Here is a 25,059-nt window from a genome sequence, read left to right on the forward strand (position 1 = left end):
TCACCATGGTTTAAAGTTAGAATTCAACAACAATACTAATTGCAGAGAGCATACACACTCATGGAAATTGAACAGTGCTCAATTGAATCGTCTCTTGATCAAAAAAGAAATAAAGAAATTAAAGACTTCCTAGAATTCAAAAGAATGAATGCACAACACACCCAAACCTATGGGACACTATAAAAGCAGTGCTAAGAGGAAAGTTCATAACATGAAGTGCCTACATAGAGAAAGTGGAGAAATCTTACACTAGGGACTTAGCAGCACACCTGAAAGCTCTAGAACAAAAAGAAGCAGACTCACCAGGAGGAGGAGATGACAGGAAATAATCAAATTGAGGGCTGAAATAAAAAAAAAATAGAAACAAAGAAAACAATACAAAGAATCAATGAAACAAAGAGTTGGTTCTTTGAGAAAACCAACAAGATAGACAAACCCTTATCCAAGCTAATCAAAAGGCAGAGCGGGAACATCCAAATGAACAACATCAGAAATGAAAAGGGGATATAACAACAGACACTGAGGAAATCCAGAGAATCATTAGGTCATACTCTGAAAACTTTTAAACCACAAAATTGGAAAATTTAAAAGAAATTGACAATTTTATGGATAGGTACCACATACCAAAGTTAAATCAAGACCAGATGAACAATTTAAATAGACCTATAACCCCTAAGGAAATAAAAGCATTCATCAAAAGTCCCCCAATCAAAAGAAGCCCAGGGCCTGATGGTTTCAGTGCAGAATTCTACCAAAACTTCAAAGAGCTAATACCTATACTCCTCAAATTGTTCCACACAATAGAAAAGGAAGGAACATTGCCAAACTCTTTTTATGAGACTACAGTTACCCTGATAACCAAACCAAACAAAGACTCAACTAAGAAAGAGAATTTCAGACAATCTCTCTCATGAACATTAAGGCAAAATTACTCAATAAAATAGTGCCAAACTGAATCCAAGAACACTTGAATAAAAATCATCCACCATGAACAAGTTGGCTTCATCCCAAAGATGCAGGAACAGTTCAACATATAAATATCTATCAATGTAAACCTCCATATAAATAAAAGAAAAAAAAACATATGATCATCTCATTAGATGCTGAAAAACATTTGACAAAATCCAACACCCCTTCATGATAAAGGTCTTGGAGAGATCAAGAATATAAGAGACGTACCTAAACGTAATAAAAGCAACGTACAACAAACCACAGCCAACATCAAATTAAATAGAGAGAAACTCACAGTAATTCCACTAAAATCAGGAACAAGGCTTACTACTCTCTCCATATCTATTCTATTTGTCCTCATTTTCACCTCTAATTTTGTTAATTTGGATATTATCTCTCTCTGCCTTTTTGTTAATTTGGATTAGGTTTTGTCAGTCTTATTCTCAAAGAACCAAGTAGCCGGGAGGTGGGGGCGCACACCTTTAATCCCAGCAGAGGCAGGTGGATCTCTGTGAGTTCACCTGGTCAGCCTGGTCTACAAGAGCTAGTTCCAGACAGTTAGGATTGTTACACAGAGAAACCCTGTCAAGGAAAACAAAAAACAAAAACACTGTATCAAAGAACTAAGTTTTTGTCTCATTGATTTTTTGTGCTTGTTTTGTTTCTTCTTTACTGTTTTCAGCCTTGAGTTTGATCATTTTTACTCCTTTTGGGTATAATTTATTCATTTGGTTCTAGAATTTTTGGATTTGTTATTAAGTTACTAACATGAGATTTCTCTAATTGTTTTAAGTAGGCATTTAGTGCTATAACATGAGTCTTAGAACTGTCTTATGTTCCACAAATTTGGTATTGTGCTGGATAATATTATTTCAACTTGAAACAAACTAAAGTCATTAGAGAGGAGGGAATCTCGATTAAGAAAATGCCCCCATAACATCCAGTTGTAGGCCATTTTCTTAATTACTGATTGATGTGAGAAGCCTCAGCCCATTGTGGGTGGTGCCATGCCTGTGGTGTTGGTCCTGAGTTCTATAAAAAAAAAAAACCGACTGAGCAAGCCATGTGGAGCAAGCATTAATTAGCACTCCTCCATGGGCTCTGCATCAGCTCCTGCCTCTAGGTTTCTGCCCTATGAGTTTCTGCCCTCAGTGCTTTTGATGATGAACTATCGCTTGCAACCCTGAGCAAAATAAACCCTTTCCTCCTCAAGTTGCTTTTGGTCATTGTGTTTCATCACAACAATACAGACAGGAATATTGTGTATTCATTTTCATTTGATTCTAGAAAGTTTTTAAGTTTCTTTATAACTCCCGTCTTGACCCATTTAATTCAGCTGTCAGTTGTTCAGTTTCCATTAGTTTTTAAGTGTTCTATTGTTGAAATCCAGTTTTTTTTATTGTAAACATACACTTTGTATTTCCACTAGAATTGCACAAGAGTTCTAGATCTCCATATGCTTACATCAATGGCTACTTTTATGTTTTGATTTGCTTATAAGCCACCTATGTATCTTCTGTTTTGAACTGGAAATTTTTCTTGTATATTTTGACCACATTCTCCCTGCCTAAATCCATCTTACATCATCTGCTATCCAACTCCATGCCCTTTCTTTCTTCTTAAGAAAAACAAAACCAACCAAACAAAAAGGAACACATAATACACCACACAAAACCTACAAAATTAGAAGCCATGATTTAAGAGCAAAAGATTAATAAGATTAAAAAGAAAATGCCCAAAATGAAGCAATATGGGACAAAAAAAAATCATTGAATTTGTTTCGTGTTGGCCATCTATTGCTGGTCATGGGGCCTACTTCAGATGTGCTTAAAATAGTCACTGAGACTCCATTAGTAAAAACTTTTTTTCCTTTGCAAACATGTGTAAACTGCAGATAGCTTTTTGGTTAGGGTTGTATCCCATGAACACACTTCCCTAAGCGCCTGGACCCCCATCTGGCTTGAAACTGTGCATCTTTGTAGTCACACGTGTCGATCCTGTTGTGAATGAAGACACTGTTTCCTTGGAGTCACTCATTCCTTTCTGATTCTGAAAATCTTTCTGTCTCTTCACATTAAGGACCGAGTACTTCAAAATCTCTCAATCTCTGCACAATGCTTAGTTTTGGGTCTCTGAGTTAGTACTCTAAATACCAATCAGACATTACTACATTGAAGCTCTTTGTAAAGTCAATAAAGATAGGTTCTATAAATCAACAGAGAAAAACAGGTTTATTATACCCTGAGAAAAGTCATTTATAATAAGAGTCTGGAGGATGGTCCAGGGATGGAAAAGTCTGTATGCACACAGATAATGCAAAGGTCACCAGGCCAGAAACAATGTTCACTTCGGCCTTCTGGATGGAAAACAGGTTTTGTATTTCTTGAAACAAGCCTGTGTGTTTAACACTGCAGGCTCCCCTAGTGGATGTTTGTAAGCATAAAGACCCCATGTCCCATACATCCTACTTCTTTTCTGAAAGTGCTTATAAGCTGTAGAAGTTTTCGGTATAGTTTTGGGGTCTTTAATGTATATAATCATATCATCTGCAAATACACTTTGACTTTTTCCTTTCTATTTGTATCAGTTGTCTTACTGCTGTAGTTAAGACTTCAAGCACTGTATTGAACAGGGAAGACGAGTGAACATCTTCGACTTGTTCCCAATTTTAGTGGAAAGGCTTAGTTTCTTTCTTTCTAGGTTACGTTGGCTCTGAAATTACTGTGAAATGGTTTTCATCATAATTTTTATATGTCCCTTATATCCCTTGTTTCTCTAGGACTTTAATCATCAAGGGGTATTGGATTTTGTCAGAGGATTTTTCTTCTTGTAATTAGATGACCATGTGGTTTGTGCCTTTCAGTTTACGTTGTGGACATTTATTAATTTACATGTTCAACCATCCCTGCATCTCTGGGACGAAACCAACTTAATCATAGTGAATAGCGTTTTTGATATGTTCTTGGATTTGGCGTACAATTATTTTATTGAGAAATTGTCCATCTATGTCCATGATAGATGTCTATAATTTTAATTTTATCATTTTTTTGTGTAGTTTAGGTAAGGTAAGAGTGGTATCTATAAACTAGAAAATATTCCTTCAGTTTCTATTTTGTGGAACAATGTGAGCAGTACCAGTGTTAATTCTTCTCCGAAGGTCTGGTATAATTCTGCACTGAATCCATTTGGGTCTCAGCTTATTTTGTTGGGTGACATTTACATACTGTTTCTTTTTCTCTAGGGGTTCTGGGTCTTTAAATTGTTTATTTGATCTTCATTTAACTTTGGCAGGTTGTATATATATCAAGAAATTAATCCATTCAAATTTTCTCGTTTGGTGGATTCTCTAGGTTTAGTGTCTGTCATAATGTTCCCTACTTCATCTTTAATTTTATTTGGATCTTCTCTCCATCTTTTAGTTAATTTGGATAATGGTTTGTCAATCTTTTTGATTTTCTCAAAGAACCAACTCTTAATTTCACTGACTCTTTGTTTTTGTTTTTACTACATTGATTTGAACCTTGAACTTATTTCTTCTCAAACAATTTCTGAAGGCTGTTATTCTTGTTGTTATAGAGTTTTAATGTGTGTTGTTGTTACAAATATGATATTTCTGCAATTTTTTGGTGCAGGAACTTAATGTTATGAACTTGCCTCTTAGATCTGCCATCAATGAGTCCAATAGGTTTGGATATGCTCTATTTTCATCCTGTTCTAAAAAAAATTGTAAATTTCCTTTTTGACCAATTTTTCTTTCAGTAATGATTGTTCAGTATCCAGGAGTTTGGATACTTCCTGTTACTGCTGCTGCTGACGTCACAGTGGTCAGATAAAGTGCAGGATGTAATTTCAACTTTCCTGTATCTGCGGAGACTTGCTCTGTCAATTTTGGAGAAGAATATTCAAAACTACTAAAAAGAAGGTAAATTTCTTCTGTGCTTGGGTGAAATGTTTTAAAGATATCTGGTAGGTCCACTTGACTTAAAACATTATTTAACTTCAGCATTTCTCTGTTTAGTTTTTGCCTGGATGACCTGTCTATAAGTAGAAGCTGGGTATGGAAGTCACCCATTATCGCTGTATGAAGGTCAATATGTGATTTTGACTGTGACAGCATGACTTTTATGAACTCGGATGCCCTTGTGTTTAGAACTGCTATAGTCTCTCAGTAAAATTTTCCTTTGATGACTTACAGTGTCCTTTCCTATCTCTTCTGATTAGTTTTGGTTTGAAGTCTATTTTGTCAAATATTAAAATAGTTATGCATGCCTGCTTTTTTAATCCATTAATTTGGAATAGCTTTTTCCATCCTTCTACACCGAAGTCATATCTATCCTCGATGGTGATGTGTGTTTCTTGTATGTAGCAGAAGGATGGATCTTGCTTTCTAATACAATCTGTTAGTGTGTGTGTTTTTATTGGTAATGAGATCATTAATAATGCTGTCATTGAGCAGTGTTTACTGATTTCTTTTTTGCTATTGTATGTGGGTCCCCCTCCCTTTGATTTACTGTTCTAGTATTATTTATTTCTTGTATCTTTTTCCTAGAAGAGAGTATAGTTCACCTCTTCAGACTGATGTTTTCCTTCTAGTTCCTTCAGTAGATTTTGACTGGCAGATAGATATTGTTTAAGCTTTATTTTATTATGGGCTTTTCTATTTATCTGTCCATTTTGATTGATAGTTTTTCAGGGTAGAGTAGTCTGGCTGACATCTGTGGTCTTTTAGTGCCCTTCTACCTGTTAGAATCTTCACTTAGAAGTCAGAGTTTATTCTAATGGGCTTATATTTATATTTTACATGGTGTTTTCCTCTCACAGCTTTTAATATTTTTTCTTTGTTCTGTACTTTTAGTTTAACATTTTATTTTACTGAGGTATCCATATTTTCTATCTTGTTTTTTAACACATGAGAATTTCTCTTTCATGTCTTATAATCTCTGGTGAGGCTTACTTGTGAGAATTCTGTATGACTTCCTAAATGTGCCCTGTTTTATTGCAGTTCAGGTTTGATTCTATTTCTAATTTTGTGTCTTTAATTGTCTTCATTCCAACTGTTTTCTTAGTCTTCAGAAGAAAGACCACTCCATTCTATTTTTCCTCATCTCTTTCAGTATGAACCAAGGTATCAACATTAAATTTTCTGGTAACATTTTTCTCCTCAAATGGCACATTTTGTATTTTTCTTTGCCCTGCTTTCTCTTTTTCATTGTAGATCTATCTGTACAAGGGCGATAACTAAAGACCATACAATAGAGTCAGTACTAGGCTGTCCTGAAATCTACTCTGCAAATGAAATTAGTTCCAAACATTTCAATTTTGTTTTAGCAGATTCCCAGGGCAAGGGCAGAAAGAAGCCACATTCCTTACAAAAATGTAAGAATGTTTCTAACTCAATTGCAATTATTGCTCCCTTTTGAAACTTTTTGAGCTGGGCCTCCCTAGTCCACACTGCTCTCAGCATTCCTGTCTTCTGATCTACTAGATGATCCATTATGCCCCACTTAGATTGCTAACTGCTTCTCTGGTTCACAGTACTAAAATTCCTCAAAAATATTCCTCAAAAAACAAAAGAAAACAATAAAACAAAACAAATAAAGCCCCCTAAAACCAACTCCCCTCCAAAAAAAAAAAAAAAACCCAGCATGATGAGGCCATGCAACAGCAACACTGTATGCCTGGGCACCAATTTATGCATTAGCTGCTTTTCTGTTGCTGTGAAGAGATACCAGGATCAAAGCCAACTTAAGAATAAAGAGTTTATTGGGGGCTTGCTTATAGTTCATCATGGCAGGGAGCATGGTAGTAGTAGGTGGGCATGGTGTTGGAGTAATTGAGAGCTTACATCTGAGCCACAAGCAGGAGGCAGAAAAGCGGGGAGAGAGGGAGAAAGTGATGGCTGAGAGTGGTGCCTGCTTTTGAAACCTTAGAGCTCGCTCCCAGAAACACACCTCTTCCAAGAAGGCCACACCTCCTAATCCTTTCCAAATAGGTTCACAAACTAGAGACTAAGTATTCAAATACATGAGCCTATGAGGGCCAGTATTAACCAGAGATGGATATCTAGGTGACAATAACTTTTGACAAGAACACAAATCTAGTACAATCCCTGAAGATGAATAACAAACACCTTTAGTGTACATTTTTCTTAGCTGGGATGATAATCACAATGAAATATCTTGGTAAATACCTTCAATAACTCATCTGGCTAGTATCTGAGGGCAAACAGATGTGTTATAGCTTCTCTAAGAGTAGCCACTCAATCTGCATTTTACTCTTTACCATCTTAATATTTCTCTGGGTTCCATTTCTATGCATCTGTTTGTACAATGGATATGTAGTGTCATTACTATCCATTACTAATATTAGAAAGCTATGACCACTAGGTAGGAAAACTTGAAATAAATCATCAAATGAGCCTTGAGTGAACTTGAAATTATGAGGTAATCCTCTGTTTAGTAACAGAAATATTGAGCTGTGAGTTTCCTAATTCTACTTGGTAAATAGTGGCAATAAATAGAGAAACTTGGTTTATTACTCACTAAGGTTACTAAGCCTAGGAAATGAAAATATGTTTCTGGTAACTCCACATCCAACCACCTAGAATTTTTGAGGTCCATACCTTGATACATACTTTTTGGGTAGGAGAAATGATAACTCACTTCCTAAATCATTATCCAACACAGCGTCTGGAACATAATGCTGAATCATTGCAAAGATATTGTAAACATCACAATATGGTTCCTTCTCCATCACTATGCGATATCCAGCACCTGAAATAAACCATTTAGATGAACAATTGAAGATGCTTCCTACTTATTTTTTAATACTCGCAAGACTAATTTTTTCTCTTTATGCTTCAGGTTATCTACTCTTCTAAAGAAAAAGATATAATATGCCATAGACATTTAGCTCTGAAAATGTGGCAGCTATTACAGATGCTTTCAAATGGCACTCGAAGGGATTGACTAAATAGCAGCTACCTCTAGAATTTCAGTATGGTCCTTAGTGAACCATAATGATTTAGTATATATAACCAGACAAAGCTGACATACAAAGTGTAGCCCCCTGTTACTGGAATACTTATTTTGTAATAGAAATCTTTATAATTATCATTCCCTGTTAGTTGTACATTGTGTTTCAGACACTCAACTGGACCCCAAGGATTCAGCAGTGAACACTATCAATAAAAATGTATCTTCTGCAGGACATTTCAACCTGTAAGGTGATCATAAACTTTGAAAAATAAAATTGGCATCTAAACTTACACGAGAAAATATTTTTAAAAAATGTATTTTGGGTTGCGGGCAGCTGGAGAGATGGTTCAGGATCACTTTGTTCTCTCTGCAGAGGACCCAGGTTTTGTTCTTAGCACCTACATGGTGGTTCACAACCTCCCATAATGCACTCCAGGGGTTCCAATACCCTGACTTTTGTGGGTACTAGGCACACATGTGGTGCAAATACACATGTGCAGGCAAATACACCCTTACACATAAAAGAAAATAATCTAATAAAAATATATATGGGAATATGATCAAAATACAATATATGAAATTCTTAAGGTCTATAGTGTAGGTTATTGATTTGAACTTAATATACAAAGGACAGGGCAGGGATCTCTGTACAAGGATCAGTAACTGAACTGAGTGAACTCAAATCCTGAATAAATTTATGTTAATTAATCTTTACTTATTTCTACTTACATTGCTATACTTTAATCTTAGATTTCTTCTACCATGTCTTACATTTATATCCTCTAATTAAAAATCCTGCTATAATTTTAACCCACAATAATTCACTGTTTAAAATACTAATTTATCACTTATCACAGATATAATTATCAAAGAATTATTTTAGCCTGCTTGTATGAATGCAATGAACTTCTTGGCACTTGGAGTTAGATGATTATGAGCTGTCATACCAGTAATGAGAATTGAACCCAGATTCTCTGCAGGAGCAGCAAGTGTTCTTAAGCACTGAGCCACGTCTCCAGCCCCCACTTATCTGATTCATTTATTCTGTATTACATTGTTACTACCAATACTAAATTTCAGATTTATATCATTATGGTGAGGATTTGATACTGGTTTGGAAACATAGAAACTTAAGTCAGGGTTCCTCCTCTTCTCAAGGAACGAATCAGTCAGTCATTTCAATCATCCAAATAACCCTCTGGATGCAGAACTGTATTCCAGAGACAAAGAAGGTTGTCAGTAAGTACAAAATGGAACAGCAACTTTGTTTCAGATCGCAAAGAGCCACGATCAAAACACATATGAAAATCTCAAAGAACTAAAAAATTTTAAATAATAATAATAATAATAATTCTGTAACCAAAATACAATGAAAATAATTTTAGAATGTTATTATAGTATTACTAGTTTAAGAATAATCAAATGTAGTGAGACCATATATTTGTTTCAGGAAGACTGAAGAACCACAGCAGTGCAAGGTCCCCCTGACCATGATAGCAATGCGGTCACCCAGGATGTCAGCTTCATCCATGTAGTGGGTGGTTAATAAAATGGTCCGACGGCGTTTAAGATGCTGAAGGAAATCCCAGGTGGCCCTTCTTGATACTGGGTCCATGCCAGATGATGGTTCATCAAGTATCACCACCTAAAAGCCAGAAGAACAATTCTATGATCACTGATAATTAATACTAAGCACCTCATGGGCTTATTTGCTGTGTGAAGGGATACGCTGTAGCTAAGCTACAGAATGACAACTAAAATAGATGTGAACCTAAGAAAACTGTAACAATCCAAAACATTGTATCAGCCATGATAGCTAAGCAAATGATTCCCCTGTCTACACTGTTGTGTTTCCTTTCATATTCAAAACAACAGGTTCTGAGAGAACTGAGCTTTCCATACAGCTGACAGAAACTCATACAGAGGCCCTGCTTCACCTCCCACTCTGGGTTGCTCCCCTTTCTTTTTAATACCTTGGAGCTCTCTGAAAGCGCTATAATGATGGAGAGCTTGCGCCTCATTCCTCCACTCATTGAGCCAGATAATGAATGGTAATTATCTTTCAGGTTAAACAGAGACATCATACGCTCAATATCCCTACAGCATACGTCCTTAGGTTTTCCTTTGACCTGGAAAAAGAAGCTAGGGTTTATATCATAAAAACAGTGTCACTATCACAAAGTCAAGGATCATCAGACATTCTACAGATATGAAAGTGTATTGCAGGTGTACCCCTAGAAACACTTCACATCAGCTTTATGTACATCAATTAAAAATGCATCTTTCCTCACATCTAGAGGACAGTTACTAAAACAAAAATTTTCAGGGAATAGAGATGTAAGTTGGTGGCAGAATATGTACAGAGCTGTGGATTTAATCACCAAAGAACTATGTTTTCTTTTATATTTAGAATTTATCTGTAGCTCATTAACAAAGAGATGACAGAAAACACATTTGTGATGAGCTCTAGATGCTATGGAAATGTATACACTTCTTTATAGTCCACTGACCTTGCTAACCAGAAAACTGTGAAAAGTAAAGTTGTCATGGAGAACCCTAGAATCTGGAGTATCACTGAGCCAATGGTGATTTACCACTTTCCTCTATACCCTTTAGCATGAAATTCAATTAATCCAACCTTGCAAGTGAGCTCCCTGGTCCAGACTGAAAATAAAGAGAAACCTTACAGCTTTATTTGAATGGAAAAGAAAACAGACATCCAGAGAACCAAATGTTTTTCTGTTTCTTTTATACACTAGTAATGGTATTCTCCTGGTGGGGACAGTGGCAGGAATAAATAAGAAGGCAAGTCTGCAAGAGACAAACCCTGAGGAAAAGAAAACCTTTCCAAAGCCCCACGTACTGTGGCACCAGAGGGAAGGCTCACACCTTCCTCTTTGCTGGCGGGCTGAATGTAGCAGTACAGTCATGGAAGGTGATAATTTCTGAATGAACAAATGAGAAAAGCATCTGGGAAAGCAGGAAGTACAGAGAGAAAACAGAAACAGAAAAATGATGTTGTACATTGTGCAACAAAGTTGTGTGCTTATCGCAACATCTATATACTTGAATCTAATCCTAACTGATGAATAGCAAATGCTGAAAACTGTGTTTGGACCTCTTGCTGGTGTAAGATGGACCAACAGATACTATATACATGGGAGAGATTGAAAAAACAAAACAACTCTGAGTACTGACATAATTGTAGCTATTTAAGAAAGGCCCTTGCTGAGCCAGGAGCTGGGCAGTCAGCCCCAGACCTTTGGTAACCTATACTGTCAGGAGACTTGGATCAAGTACTGCAGGACAATATGCTGAAGCCTAGCCAGAACTCCTCTAGAATGGAAGGGAGAAACTTTGGATTAGAGTTAGGTTTATGTTTAATTTGATTTCTGCATTGTTCAATGTATATCTGTATCAACATCAGGTAATACACTAGGTATAATTTTAATGTTTTTTTCCACAATAGTTAAATAAATTTAATTTAAAAAGTTAAAATTAACAGATCTGTATATCAAAGAAGAAAGCCAATTTACTAAGTGATTTTATAAGATATACTTCTGACTCACCGTCCAGTAGAAAAAAAGGTGTTCTGATAGTGTCAAGTCATCAAACAACAGGTCATGTTGAGGGCAGAAGCTCAACTCTTTTCGAATTTCAATCATGTTATCCGAAATATTATATCCATTAATATAGGCTTCTCCTCTGGTAGCAGGAAAACGACCTAGAATTATATAGAAGACATGAAACAGGCTAAGTTTTCATGTGATATAAGTGATACAATTGCAAGCTCTTACAGACGTTTGAAGTATTAAGAAAACTAGTATTGTTGCCTACAGAGAGGTAAAGAGAAATGCCAGAAATTGCCTTTAGTGAGGCAGAATTAGTCCTTTTAAGTTTTATTTCTTTTTTTTTGTTTACATGCTTTTTATAATAGGTATAGATTTAGCGGTGTTTATTATGAAAACATTCAGATTAGTTGCTTTATATCATTGTAATCAGATAGTTACTGCATTTGTATAATACTAGGTACAAGCATTAGAGCTCTGAGGGGAAAGGCTTCCCCAGTGTAAGGTCTACAGTTTCACAGAAGGAAAAGGTTTCCACCAGTGGAAGTGTTGTAGCTCTGGGGGCCAGGAACCAAGGAATACCACAAAATCACACCACACAACAAATCTCACACAAGGGGGAGGAAGTAGCAAAGAACTGAGCAGGAGGAGGCAGGCTTTACATACGGTTTCTTTGTGGGCAGAGCTTTCCAGAGTAGCCTAGGATTGGTGGGGCTTTGTGGCCTGATCTTGGGGCAAGCTAGAGGATTGGTGGAATTCTGTGGCCTGATCTTGGGAAAAGCTCAAGGACTGGCTGGCTTTTGTGACCTGATCTTGGACTTTGTTTCTTCTGGGTAGAGCTGGAGTAGCTGTGACCTGAGAGTCTGGAAATGGCTGTTATGGTCATTGGAGTAGTCTAGGGGCTGGGTTGGAGCCTTGGAACTCCTATGCCTTGAGGGGCTACGCCTTGTCCTGAGAGCAGTCTAGGGTGAGGTCTAGCTACTTGCTCCATGAGGGGCTTATACTAGATACTGGGTAGATGCTATGAAAAGCAAATACTGGGAAAATAGGATGATTATCCTCAAGAAATTTAAATATTTTAAATACATCATATTTATGTTCTGCTGTTGGTAATTAATTCTATGGTATTTATTCACATATTATCTATCATATGTGAATAACCAACTATAAAGCTGTTACACTGTGACTTGCTTATCTTTTTAAAAATACATACTCCCAAAACATATTTTACTCTTGCTAGGTTCTTTCCCTAAGTGGAAGCAGGCCCGTAGAAGCCCCCTTTCAAAAGTATTGAAATGCAGATTGGCAAGTTGACATCTAGGGCAGAAGAGGGCAGCCTGTGGGCCACCACAGCCTTCCCTACCTTTGGATACAGCAGCTGAAAACTGTATCTAAGCTTATTGATACATCTACCCACCCAGGAGACTGACTTCTGACTGACCTTAGTTACCCGGAGGCTAGTGAGAACAGAGAGGGCAGTCTGGCTACCATGCTCATCAAGGGGGAACTAAAAAGTGTCATTTATGAATATCATCATATTATTTATAGGGAACATAGAGATTGGCAATAGTAAAAGAAGCCATGTTCCCCAAAATAATTAAATATTATGGAATTACTTATAAGGAGGAGGTAGGGTTGTCATTTTGCTCTATGTTTTGTGTTTGTACCTCATTTCCCTCATTATTGCCTCAATTTTTGTTTAGGTGACTTCCTAGTGATTTTTTTCATTTAACTTTTACAGTTATGGTAAAAATTAGCATTTACATTAATTTTAATTTGGTTGTACTGATGCCACCTTAACTTTGACAGTGCAGTGGTTTAACTGTGAACTACCCTCCATGGGATGGTGTTGCTGTTTAGGAGGTTATGGACTTTTAGGAGGAGCGTCCTGATAAAGGGAGGAAGTCACTGGGAGTAGGCCTTGATGTTTTATAGACTGGCCTCACTTCCTGTTTACTATCTGCTTCCTGAGTAGAGATGCAAAGTGGCCTGCCAGCCTCCTGCTTCTGCACCACGCCTTCCCTGTCTGGTGCCATCCATGTCTTCCTCAACATGATGGACAGTATCCTCCTGGAACTGTGAGCCAAACAAACACCCCTCCCATAACTTATTCTCATCATGGTATTTTCCACAGAATAAAGAACAAACAAGGATAAAAGTTAACCTAAAATTTTTCTTATAGATCTATACCCCTTTCCTTTATGTTGCCATCACAAATTGCATTTTTATCATATGTGCCCCAATAGCAGAGTAACAATTTTTGTGCCTTTGTCTTTCTAATAATATAACAAACCAAAGCTATAATCATACATGTTATCTTATCTGTACATACAGTTGTTTTTGTTGGGTCCAGGGTGGTTGCGCAAAGATGAGAACACCACCAAGTCTAATAAACCAGAAGCAAACTTAATTCCAGAAACCAGATCCTAGGAAAACCGGAAGCAAACTTAAAAATAAAAAATAAAAGTAAAACACCGTGGGGCACAGAAGCTTATCAGCTAGCTGAGACCACAGCCAGAGATGGTGTTTGTTAGGCTGTGGCAAAAGGCCGGTTTCTGAACCCACTTTTTATAGTATGGGCACCAGGCATTATCTCTGAACAAAAGAAGTTTTACAATCTTGCCCTGACTCTTGGGTTGGTCAGCGGAAACCCTAAAGAGGGGAGTGAGTGCTAATGTCAATGGGTAATTAGGCAGCTATCATGAAATATGTTTCTGGGGAGATTACAGTGAAAGTCACTAATTGCGAGAAAACAGATATCTTTAGCAATTAGTCAGAAAAGGGGTTGTTTGTAATACTAGAAGGTTAATAAATCAGAATTAACTGGTTCTTAGGCTGAGAACTTTGGAGATAGTAGAAAGCTTTTTACATTATCTCAAGGTAAAACTCAAGATACTGACTGCCATACTTTACAACCTCCATTATCAGAGCTCATCAATTAAACCCTTGTATTTGTCCACTGTCTCCTGGTACCTCCAGGTGTAAACTGGGGTCTTATGCCTCTCCTCTGGGGGCGTCAGTTTTCCATAACGGAGACAGTATCTAACCCAGAGGTCACATATCTCTGTCTCCTAAAGGTTAACTCAGTTCACATCTGTTGTTTATCAGGGATGGCCAGGACACTACTCTCAATTTGTAGAGAGACACTCTGGCCTTGTAAATAAAACAGCCAGTTGTAAAATGACCTACGCTTCCCAAGCATCTGAGAAAATAGCTCACTGTGAATGAATGATCCTTGATCTGCTGAGAAAGCTGCTGACAGTCTGTTCTCATTCTCCTAGACTTATAACTTTATATTTCTTTATTTCTACATTCTTATTTTTGGAATCTATATTTTTATTTTCTTATTCCTGGAGTCTTCAGTTTTAACTGAGCATCTTTTCCATTGGAGATTTAAGTGACTCTCTAGTTTACTTTCATGATTACATGAAGGAGTCCTGGCACTTTCTGTACTACTACTAAATGCTATAGTAATAAACTCCTTCAGTCTCTATTTTATGCTTATGTCTAATTTTCTTTCTTTCTTCCTTTCTTTCTTTTTTTAACTTTTGAAGAATAATCTTGTTAGGTATAAACTTTTGGTTAAAAAATCTCTTCCCTCGTCAACGTACCTCAGGACCTAGCAATTCCACTCTTGGGAATATACCCAAGAGATGCCCTATCATACTACAAAAGCATTTGTTCAACTATGTTCATAGCAGCACTATTTGTAATAGCCAGAACCTGGAAACAACCTAGGTGCCCCTCAATAGAAGAATGGTTAAAGAAGGTGTGGAACATATACACATTAGAGTTTTACTCAGCTGTAAAAAACAATGACATCTTGAATTTTGCATGCAAATGGATGGAAATAGAAAACGCTTTACTGAGTGAGGTAACCCAGACCCAAAAAGAGGAATATAGTATGTGCTCACTCATAAGTGGATTCTAGTCATAATTAAAGGTCTTTGAGCCTATAATTCGTGATCCTAGAGAAGCTAAATAAGAAAGTGAACCTGAAGAAAATCATATAGTTATCCTCCTGGATACTGGAAGTAGACAAGATTGCCAGGCAAACTTGGGTGCATGGAGGGAGGTTGGAGAGTGGGGGGTTGGGGGGTAGATGTAAGGGGAGTTGGGTAGAGAGAAGGGAGAAGGGGAGGATTCAGGATAGTTTGGGGGAATGGGATGGGTGGGATGGAGGAAGAATGGATATGGGAACAGGGAAGTAAATATCTCAACTAAGGGAGCCATTTTAGGGTTTGTAAGAGACTTGATTCTAGAAGGGGTCCCAGGTCCAAGGAGAGACCCCCAGATTGTTCCCCGGGCAGCAGAGGAGAGGGTGTATGAATTGGCCTCATCCCATAACCATACTGATGAATATTTTGCATATCACCATAGAACCTTCATCTGGCGATGGATGGAGATAGAGACAGAGACCCACATTGGAGCACTGGACTTAGCTCCCTAGGTCCAAATGAGGAGCAGAAGGAGGGAGAACATGAGCAAGGAAGTCAGGATCACAAGGGGTGCATCCACCCACTGAGACGGTGGGACTGATCTAATGGGAGCTCACCAAAGCCAGCTGGACTGGGAGCGATGGAGCATGTGATCAAAATGGACACTCTGAACGTGGCTGGCAATGAAGGCTGACTGAGAAGCCAATGGCATTGGGATTTAATTCTACTGCATGGACTAACTTTGTGGGAGCCTGGTTTGTTTGGATGTTCACCTTTAAAGACCTGTATGGATGGGGGAGGACCTTGGACTTCCCACGGGGCAGGGAACCCTGACTGCTCTTAAGACTAGAGAGGGAGGGGGAGGTAAAGAGGAGGAGGTGGGGAGGGGGAGGTGGGAGGGGGAAGGAAAAGGGAGGCGGGGAAGAGGTGGAAATTTTTAATTAATAATAAAAAAATCTCTTCCCTCCCCTTCTTTAAATACTTCATTGTGCTACCTGCTATATTCCATTGTTTGTGATAAAAAAAAATCAGTCTCTGTCAATCATGATCCTTCTACCTGTTTCTATGATGTTAGCAACTTTAAATACCTTTCATAATGAAAGACCCCCAGAATGGGGAGACTCTCACTCAAGTCTCAGGATAACACGACCACCCAGGAACTCATGAGAGACTGTCCTTGCTGCAATCACACGAGGTTTATTGACAGGATAGGAACCAGCTCGCTGGGGCCGAAACTCATTTCCCATGCAGGGGTAGAGGAGTTCGACCCCGAGTGGCTGGGAGAGGGAATATTTAGGGGAAGAAACCACAACCCAAAGGGGGTAGGGAAGGCATCATTGGAAAATTCCAAAAATTCCAGTGATAATCACAAGGGGGTAACTCCCCGTTTCTCAAGATTATTTTCGAGATTATAATCTAACTTTATAGTCAGCTAGTTCCTGGAACAGAGTCACTGAACCGGCTAACCTAGATTTTTGGTTCTTCTCTTCCTGCTAGATTTTTGGCTCTATTCTTTCTGCTAGAGGAGTCTGAATTTATCTGGGCCTTTCAATAAGTAGAATCCATTCTAGATTTTTCTCTTTATAATTGGTTTACTTAGCAATACCAAATTTTATCCATGTTATAGCATGAAACAGGATTTCTCTCTGGTTTAGGCCTGAGCATTTTATTGTATGAATGTGAATACACTACACTTTTCTTACCAGTTCTCTGTTGACAAACATCTGTAACTTAGGGCAAATACTGCTAGAAACTTGAGTGTGAAAGGAGGTCTTAAGATTCTCTTCTCAATATTCCTGGACATGTATCCAGAAAAGGATCATATTATAATTTCAGTTTTTAGTTTTATTGATGTGTATTTGATAAAGAATAACATGCACTCAAAGTATGCATATTGAAGGGTTTAAAATATGCATATAGTATAATTTAGTATGCTAAACACATCATATCCATACCTCCAATATCTGCTTTTAGGGAATAACACCTAATATGATACTGAACATTTTAACATGTTTGGAGTGGTTTATAAAATATTGTTAATGGTAGGAAATATACTGTACAAAAGTCATTGTCTAACACAAAGTGGAAGAGGCGTCAATTCTTTGGTGAATTCAGAAAGACTTAGACTTAAGTCTTGCTCTATTTTCTCTGTCTCCAATGGAGGAAAAGCACTGGTCCTGTGCATTTATTTCTCAACTTGCAAAGCAGTTGCAACTGTAGGAAGATGCCTGCTTCTACACGCCCCTCCCCACCCCTCTCTTGCTCTTGGATGTCCTAGTTTCTGGGTTTTATTGTTCTGTTAGCACTCAGCACAGGTGATCTAGAAATCAGTCCTTCAACTGGAACTCTGGAATAAGACTCTCCTCTACTTGGTTTTCCAGCCTTTCTTGTTATGTCAGAAGAGTGAAAGCTATGGGAAAACACCTGCCCTGTATCTTGTGTTCCCTGCTGTTCAGCTGCCCACACTCTATCTCTCTCAGCACCTGTGCAGAGATGAAATAGAATTCTGGCCCTTGGAAAGCAAACTCAAGTCCATGAGACATAGTAGAAGGTGTATTCTTTCCTCTCTCCTCTCTAAGGGAGAAAGCTTCTAATGAAAAAAACCTCTAGGCTGTGAGCTAAACTATCTCGAGGAACGGTTGACAGGAACACAGCACATTTTCTCTTCCCCAGGATTGGTACAACCTTTTTCATTCTTTTGTTTTTACAGAGTAGCAATTCTTAATGAAATTCTCAATTTCTTTGAAGAGTATTTTGCTCCAAAAAGCATGACTATTTTGTCATGTCTGGAGAGATTAGTGGCCAGGCCTCAAGAGTAAAACTCCTTGTTTTTCAGTCTTAGGAAGGTAACTTTGCCCGGAATGGAGATGAATACACACCTGTGAGAACAGACAAGGTTGTGGACTTTCCTGCCCCATTGTGTCCCAGAAGAACAGTGACCTGCCCCTCATACACGTTCAGCGACAGGTTGTTTACTGCAGGTTTGTTTCTAAATTCCTGTGGGACAAACGAGTAATCTGCTATCTGTCATTTGAAAAGACAAACATTCATACCCTCTGTATAGTTATATCATCAAACTCATGCTATCAATCACAGACGATGCTGTTGTCAGATCCAAAAGATCCCACACACTCTAAAAGGCATTCCAGATATCCAGAAACAGAGGAGGATTTCTGGCGGTTAGGAAAAAAAAAAAAAAAAGCCAGCATTCCTCACTAATTTGTGAGCCAGGTTCCCCCTCTACAGATGGGACAAAGCTCTCTGTGGAGCTTATTTGCATACCAAAGAGTCTGCTATCCCCTTGGCCTTTTCACACCCACCCCCCTTAACTCCCTCCAGCCACCACTCCTCCATATAACCCTGCTATTTCTCTTGCTCCCATGCGCTGCCTGTCCCTGCTTCTCTCAAGGTTCAGACTGCTAGCCACATTCACTCTACTTTTTCTCACCCAATGTCTCTGGCTGTTCTCTCTCTATTATCTACTCCATGGAGAAGTTCTGTCATCAGTTTATATAGTCACTATTTTCCTCTAGGTTGGGCATAACTTTGTATCTCTAAATAGTTACCAGAAAAATATTTTCTCTGTTTCTCACAACTGGCATTAAAATATTAATATATATTTCAGTAAATTTAAAAATCAACATCATCCTTTGAAAATATATTCAACTCTTCCTTCTAACTCAGTGACTGTCCCCATACACTTCAATATGCAAACCAAAAGGGAAACTTAAATATAATCTCACACCTTAACATAAGTCACATATAAATCCTACTTTACTGAAGCCTTCACAAAACATGATGAGACAAAAGATTCAGGCAAACAAAATAATTACAGATATGATCAACATTATGAGGAAAATAAAGAGATGTGATAATGATGAAATATCTTAAGATAGACCAGGTTGCCATAACTCCTGACCTCCTCCCCTTGAAAAAGTTTTTCACAAGACCAATAGGATTCTCCTCCCTTCTGAGAAAGAGTCCTGAGAGGTTAAAAAAAAATTTGGTTCCTTTAGAGGAATGGCCTTGTGTGATACTTTATCAGATCAAAGCTTACAAGCATGCATCAGGTATGAAGTAACTGTAGCCTCCAGATTTTAAAACCCCTGCTGTGGGATAATGCATTTGTAAACTGTAAAGGTTAGTCCTTCAGAGTAGTTTAATAAAACAATAATTGACCAGCAGACAGGTAGGAAGTATACTTGGGGCAACTAGACTAAGAGAATTCTGGGAAGAGGAAAGGCAGAGTGTGATGCAGGAAAGCCAGATGCAGAGGAAGCAAGATGAGAATGCCTCACTGATAAAAGGTACCAAGCCACATGGCTAAACAAAACCAAGAATCATGGGTTATTTTTTTATTATTATTATTTTTATTTCATGGGTTAATTTAAGTTGTAAGAGCTAGTTAATTATAATCCTGAGTTAAAAGGACAAACAGTTTATAATTAATATAGGCCTTTGTGTGTTTCTTTGGGACTGAATGGCTGTTGGATCAGGCAGAACAGAAACTTAGATCCATAAATGATGACCAAATGTTTGGCAAGAATTTCCACATAAAGTCTGAGAAAGTTTAAAAAAAAAAAAGGATTCTAGACAGACAAGAACAGAGACAAGTGTAGCTTCTTGGCAACTGTCCATTTTCTGGTAGGCTCTGTTTGCTGGTGGCAAGCAGAGGAACAGCGCCTTTAAGAGAAGCTTCCTGACCCAGCATTAGCAGCAAAATCCTTGCAGCTCTTTTAGGAGGCTCTGCCAGCAAACACTTATATGGTATTTATGAGCAGTCAGTGACATGCTTCTTGATGGTGGTATGGACCTAGAAACTCCACAGAGTTGTAGCAATAAACCCGGTTCGTGCCAGTATCTCCACCATGAAGCTAGACTCTCTGGAAGCTAAGGAATGGGGCAGAGCCAGCTGCCAATGCCACAACTTTAATTCTTGCCATGCTGCTTATTAATCCTAGCAATGCTGACTAGCAGATTAAAGACTCATATGCTTAGTAAAAGATAGATATGTACAGTAAAGACAGTAAACTCTAAACGGTTTATAGTGTGTTAAAAAATATACATAGGCTTAGAAGAGAAAAGAAAAAGGATAGAAAAAGTCCTTTAAAAAAGAAATAGAGTAGCTGGGAGTGGTAGCGCATGCCTTTAATCCCAGTACTTGGGGGGCAGAGGCAGGCGGATCTCTGTGAGTTCAAGGCCAGCCTGGTCTACAGAGTGAGTTCCACAACAGCCAAAAATATACAGAGAAACCAAGTCTCAAAAAACCAGAAATTAAAAATAAAAATAAAAGAAATACAGTAAGGAAACAAAAGCCATGTAAAGGTGATAAATACACAGAGAATCTGAATACTGTGTGTTATTGTATTGCCTATGAATTGTTTGACTGCTGAGAAAGGAGCAACAGCTGTTAAAAGATATTTGATTATAAATGTAGCTGGATTAATCCAACCTATATATTTAGGAAATGTCTTGAATTCAAAATTTAAGTTAAAAAAATGTCACTTTGGAAAAATGGTTTTGCTTTTGTTTTCACAGGAAATGAAAGTCTGCAGATTCATTCTGGGTTAGGAAAAATAAGGATTGATGGAGAAAGACCCCCCCTGAAAAAAATCTCCAATGTAAACAGATAGTCCAGATGATCCAACATTTCAGAGCACCTCTATTGCAGTTTCCTCTGAGTTCTACATCCAGAACAGCTTCAAGACTGCTGGCTGAGATGATTCCGCCTCAGAGAATACTCTAGTCAGAACTTGATCATAATCCTAAATTTTCTTTGGGTCTCTATAAGATTATCAGTGCCCCTAATCAGCAGGAAGTAGTTTAGAAAACTATGCCCATATTCCCAAAAAATGGATTATGGATGTTTGTTTTTGTTTAGTGTGTTGGCTACAAGTTGTTATGGATAATGGTCAGGAAAAAAGATAAAGGAGATTAGATTCATGGTCTTGTTTAAAAAGCAAAAAGAGGGAAATGCTGTGGGATAATGCTTTTGTATATTGTAAAATTTAGTCCCTCATATTGGTTTAATAAAACGCTGATTGACCAGTAGCAAGGCAGGAAGTACAGGCAGGGCAACTAGACTAAGAGAATTCTGGGAAGAGGAAAGGCAGAATGTGAGTTATCAGTCAGACACAGAGGAAGCAAGATGAGAATGCCTCACTGATAAAAGGTAACAAGCCATGTGGCTAAACACAGGACAAGAATTATGGGTTAATTTAAGTTGTAAGAGCTAGTTAAGGGGCTGGAGAGATGGCTCAGCGGTTAAGAGCACTGACTGCTCTTCCAGAGGACCCAGGTTCAATGCCCAGCACCCACACGGCAGCTCACAACTGTCTGTAACTCCTGTTCCAGGGGATCTGACAACTTCACACCAATGCATATAAAATAAAGTTAAATAAATCATAATAAATTATTTTAAAAAGAGCTAGTTAATAATAAACCTGAGCTAATAGGCCAAACAGTCTACATTTAATATAAGCCTCTGTGTGTTTTTTTGGAACTGAGCAGCTGCGGGAGAGGTGGGACAGAAACTTACATCCACAAATCCCCATACTCCTTTGTGGGACCAAGAAACTTCCCCAGCATGAGCCTGCTCTTGGTCAGCTGGCTAGAAGACTTACCGTACTCTTAATTAGCTTAATAAAGTATAGTGATTTAGAATTTTCTCACATGGAATACTTCAGTATTACATATGAAACAAAAGTTTTATCAGGGATCAAAGAAAAGGAATTCCAGAAACCAAAGGCAAAATCACTTCCATGATATTTTCAAATCTTACACAGTTCAAGGACTGTGACATAATAAACTTTCAGGCATTGGAAAGGCTATAAAAAAGGTTTGTGTTTCAATCATGAGGAATAAACAACTATTGATTAAACAAAACAGATATGAAATAATCAAACTATTGCTAAGAAATTAAATTGCTTCAAAAGCAAAATAATAATATTTAATAATAATTTTTAACAGAAACAAAAAACATCTAGTATGCCAGGCAGTGTGGTACAAGCCTTTAATCCCAGCACTCGGGAGGCAGAGGCAGGTGGATCTCTATGAGTTTGAGGCCAGCCTGGTCTACAAAAGCTAGTTCTAGGACAGGCTCCAAAGCTGCAGAGAAACCCTGTCTTGAAAAAACCAAAACAAATAAACAAACAAAAACACCTAGTACCCTCCCTTCTGTGAAGTACAGATTTTCTTGAGATAGTAAAGCCAGAAAGAGATCCAAGGGAAAACCATTTTTAATAAAAATCACCAAATTGTACAAAACTAGTGACAAATTTCTTATAAGGTGCCAGAAAATAAAAGAACATTATAGGCAGCAAAATAGGAACTGAAAGAGAATTTTTCACTGGAGACAATGCTTATGAAAAGATACAACACCAATAATCTCAGTATTTAGGAGACAGAGGCAGAAATATGAATTCAATGCTAACCCAACTATATAACAACACCTCACTCAAAAATCAAAACACACACACACATATAAAAAACCCAGAAGGCCAAGGAAAGAGCTCAGTGGTTAAAGTGCTTCCTGCATAAGCAAAAGGAAAGGTGTTTGATCCCGAGTTCATGTAAACGGCTGGGGCCATGGCGGTCTGTCTGTAATTCCAGCCTGAGAAAGCAAAACAGGCTCCATGGAGCAAGATGACTCTCAAGAGTAGACATGTTTGTGAGTTCTAGCTCTGCCGGAGAAACAGGACTCAATGAGCAATGTAGCCATACACATGTGCACGTGCACACTCCAATGCACAAACACATACAAGAGAAAACCAGAGTTAAAAACAAAACAGCTGGGCAGTGGTGGTGCACACCTTTAATCCAAGCACGGGGGGGGGGGGGGCAAAGGCAGGTGGATCTCTGTGAGTTTGAGCCAGTCAGGTCTACAAGTGCTTGTTCTAAGATAGGCTCCAAAGCTACAGAGAAACTCTGTCTCAAAAAAAGAAAAACAGAAAAAGAAAGACCCTCTCATAACATATAAAATGTAGAAAAAGCATTTATAATTTAGCTTTTACTTTTAAATTTGTAACAAAAGAATAATAGAAAACGAGTTATTTAATCCAATAATCCAAGTCTATAGTAAACCTCACACTTAAAGACACAATGCTAAGATTATCTCCTTCCTGAGATTAGGAACAATCACTTCCATGTTTGGTGAAGCATGCCCAAGACAAGTAAAAAACCTGTTAATCAATAAATAAATGGATAAAGATGTGAGACACAGCTGGAATATTATTTGATCACAAAAAAGGAAATTCTGGTATCTGTAACACATGAACAAATCCCAGAGAATATTTTAGTGGATATACGCCAGAGAGACAGGAAAAAACCTATCATTTCCACTTCATGAAAAAAAATCTAAAAATGCCACATCCGGAGAGAGTGGATCAGTGGTTATCAAGTACTGAGGGAAACAGAGATATTGGTTAAAAGGCATCAACTTTCAGCTGTACATAAATAAACCTTGGGGCCTAATTACAACATACAATAATAGTTCATAATATAGCATTGTTTATCTGAAATATGATGAAAGCAAATTTAAAATTTTCTCATTAATATGAACTATCAAAACCTATGGATGGTAATGGATGTTAAAAATCTGACTGTGGTAAATAATTCCACAGTACACATGCACATCAATCATACTGTATACCTAAAATACATGAAATTTTTATGTGCTAATTATAACCCATTAAATCTGGAAAAATAAATTTCAGAACAATAGTATGGCAACATCTTTAATATAAAATTTGATATTCAGTGAAAACACTTAGAAAATGAAGATGAAATATATTGTTTCAGATTTAAGAATGAAAGTAAAGCATAAAGATGGAGCAAATAACTAAACATTTGTAAACATATATCTATACTTATATGATTTATTAAACACAGCTCCAACCAAGCTCTGGTTCTTAGGGGACAATTATATTTACTATGAGGCAAATAAATCAATTAAAGCATTTCTTTTTCCGGAGTAGCCAAAGATAAACAATCTCAATGGACATAAGCGGTTTTTTTTTTGTTCCTGCAGAAGTATTTGAAACAATACCTTGTGCAAACATTTGATCTGTATACCTGCCACCAAGTTGGTAGGTTCAGCCTCAAAACAGTCATGTTTTATGGGTAAGCACTTCGTCTCTTCTGCAGACTTTCTAATTTTTGGTTTGCCAAACCAGTATGAGCGCTACAGAAAAAGATAAAAGATCATTACCAAAATGAGCATTAAAAACTTTTGTTTCAATTTGCGTTTCTAAAGGTTTAAATCAGGCCAAACAAATAAGTCTGTGCTAGTCAGGGTTTATTGTTTATCTTTTACTGCACACTTGGATGGGGTAAAGAGCTTGTATTACACAATTTTATTAATGAACAAACAAAATGTAATTAACAACAACAAAAACTGTTTTGTGAAAGGGGGAGATAACATAAAGTTGGATGGGTAGGCAGGGAGACAGGGAGGGCTTGGGAGGAGTTTGGAGAGAAAGAAAACATGGTTAAAACATATACAATAAAAAAAATCTTAAGTAGAAAAAAAAAGAAACTGAACTCTGAATACACCCATAACAAAGTGAATCAGTGACCAGTAACATTCCTACAAAGCCTATACAAGATAGCTTCATTAGGAAATTT

General features: G+C 37.6%; 1 protein-coding gene across 2 annotated transcripts in view; it reads right to left on the reverse strand.

Moving 5' to 3' along the window:
* LOC125417186 (phospholipid-transporting ATPase ABCA3-like) overlaps nt 1-25,059 on the reverse strand; it is a 136,261-nt gene that overhangs the window by 53,990 nt on the left and 57,212 nt on the right. For both annotated transcript variants that reach the window (XM_048460507.2, XM_048460509.3), the window contains 6 exons: nt 24,482-24,616; nt 18,315-18,432; nt 11,498-11,652; nt 9,902-10,057; nt 9,363-9,573; nt 7,574-7,724 (listed from right to left, as the gene is read on the reverse strand). In XM_048460507.2, coding sequence (XP_048316464.1) covers nt 7,574-7,724; nt 9,363-9,573; nt 9,902-10,057; nt 11,498-11,652; nt 18,315-18,432; nt 24,482-24,616 — 926 coding nt within the window. The remainder of the gene's footprint in view (nt 1-7,573; nt 7,725-9,362; nt 9,574-9,901; nt 10,058-11,497; nt 11,653-18,314; nt 18,433-24,481; nt 24,617-25,059) is intronic.

Source organism: Myodes glareolus, chromosome 7 (genome assembly GCF_982192425.1).
Source record: "Myodes glareolus chromosome 7, mMyoGla1.1, whole genome shotgun sequence".
In the NCBI taxonomy this organism is placed as follows: domain Eukaryota; kingdom Metazoa; phylum Chordata; class Mammalia; order Rodentia; family Cricetidae; genus Myodes; species Myodes glareolus.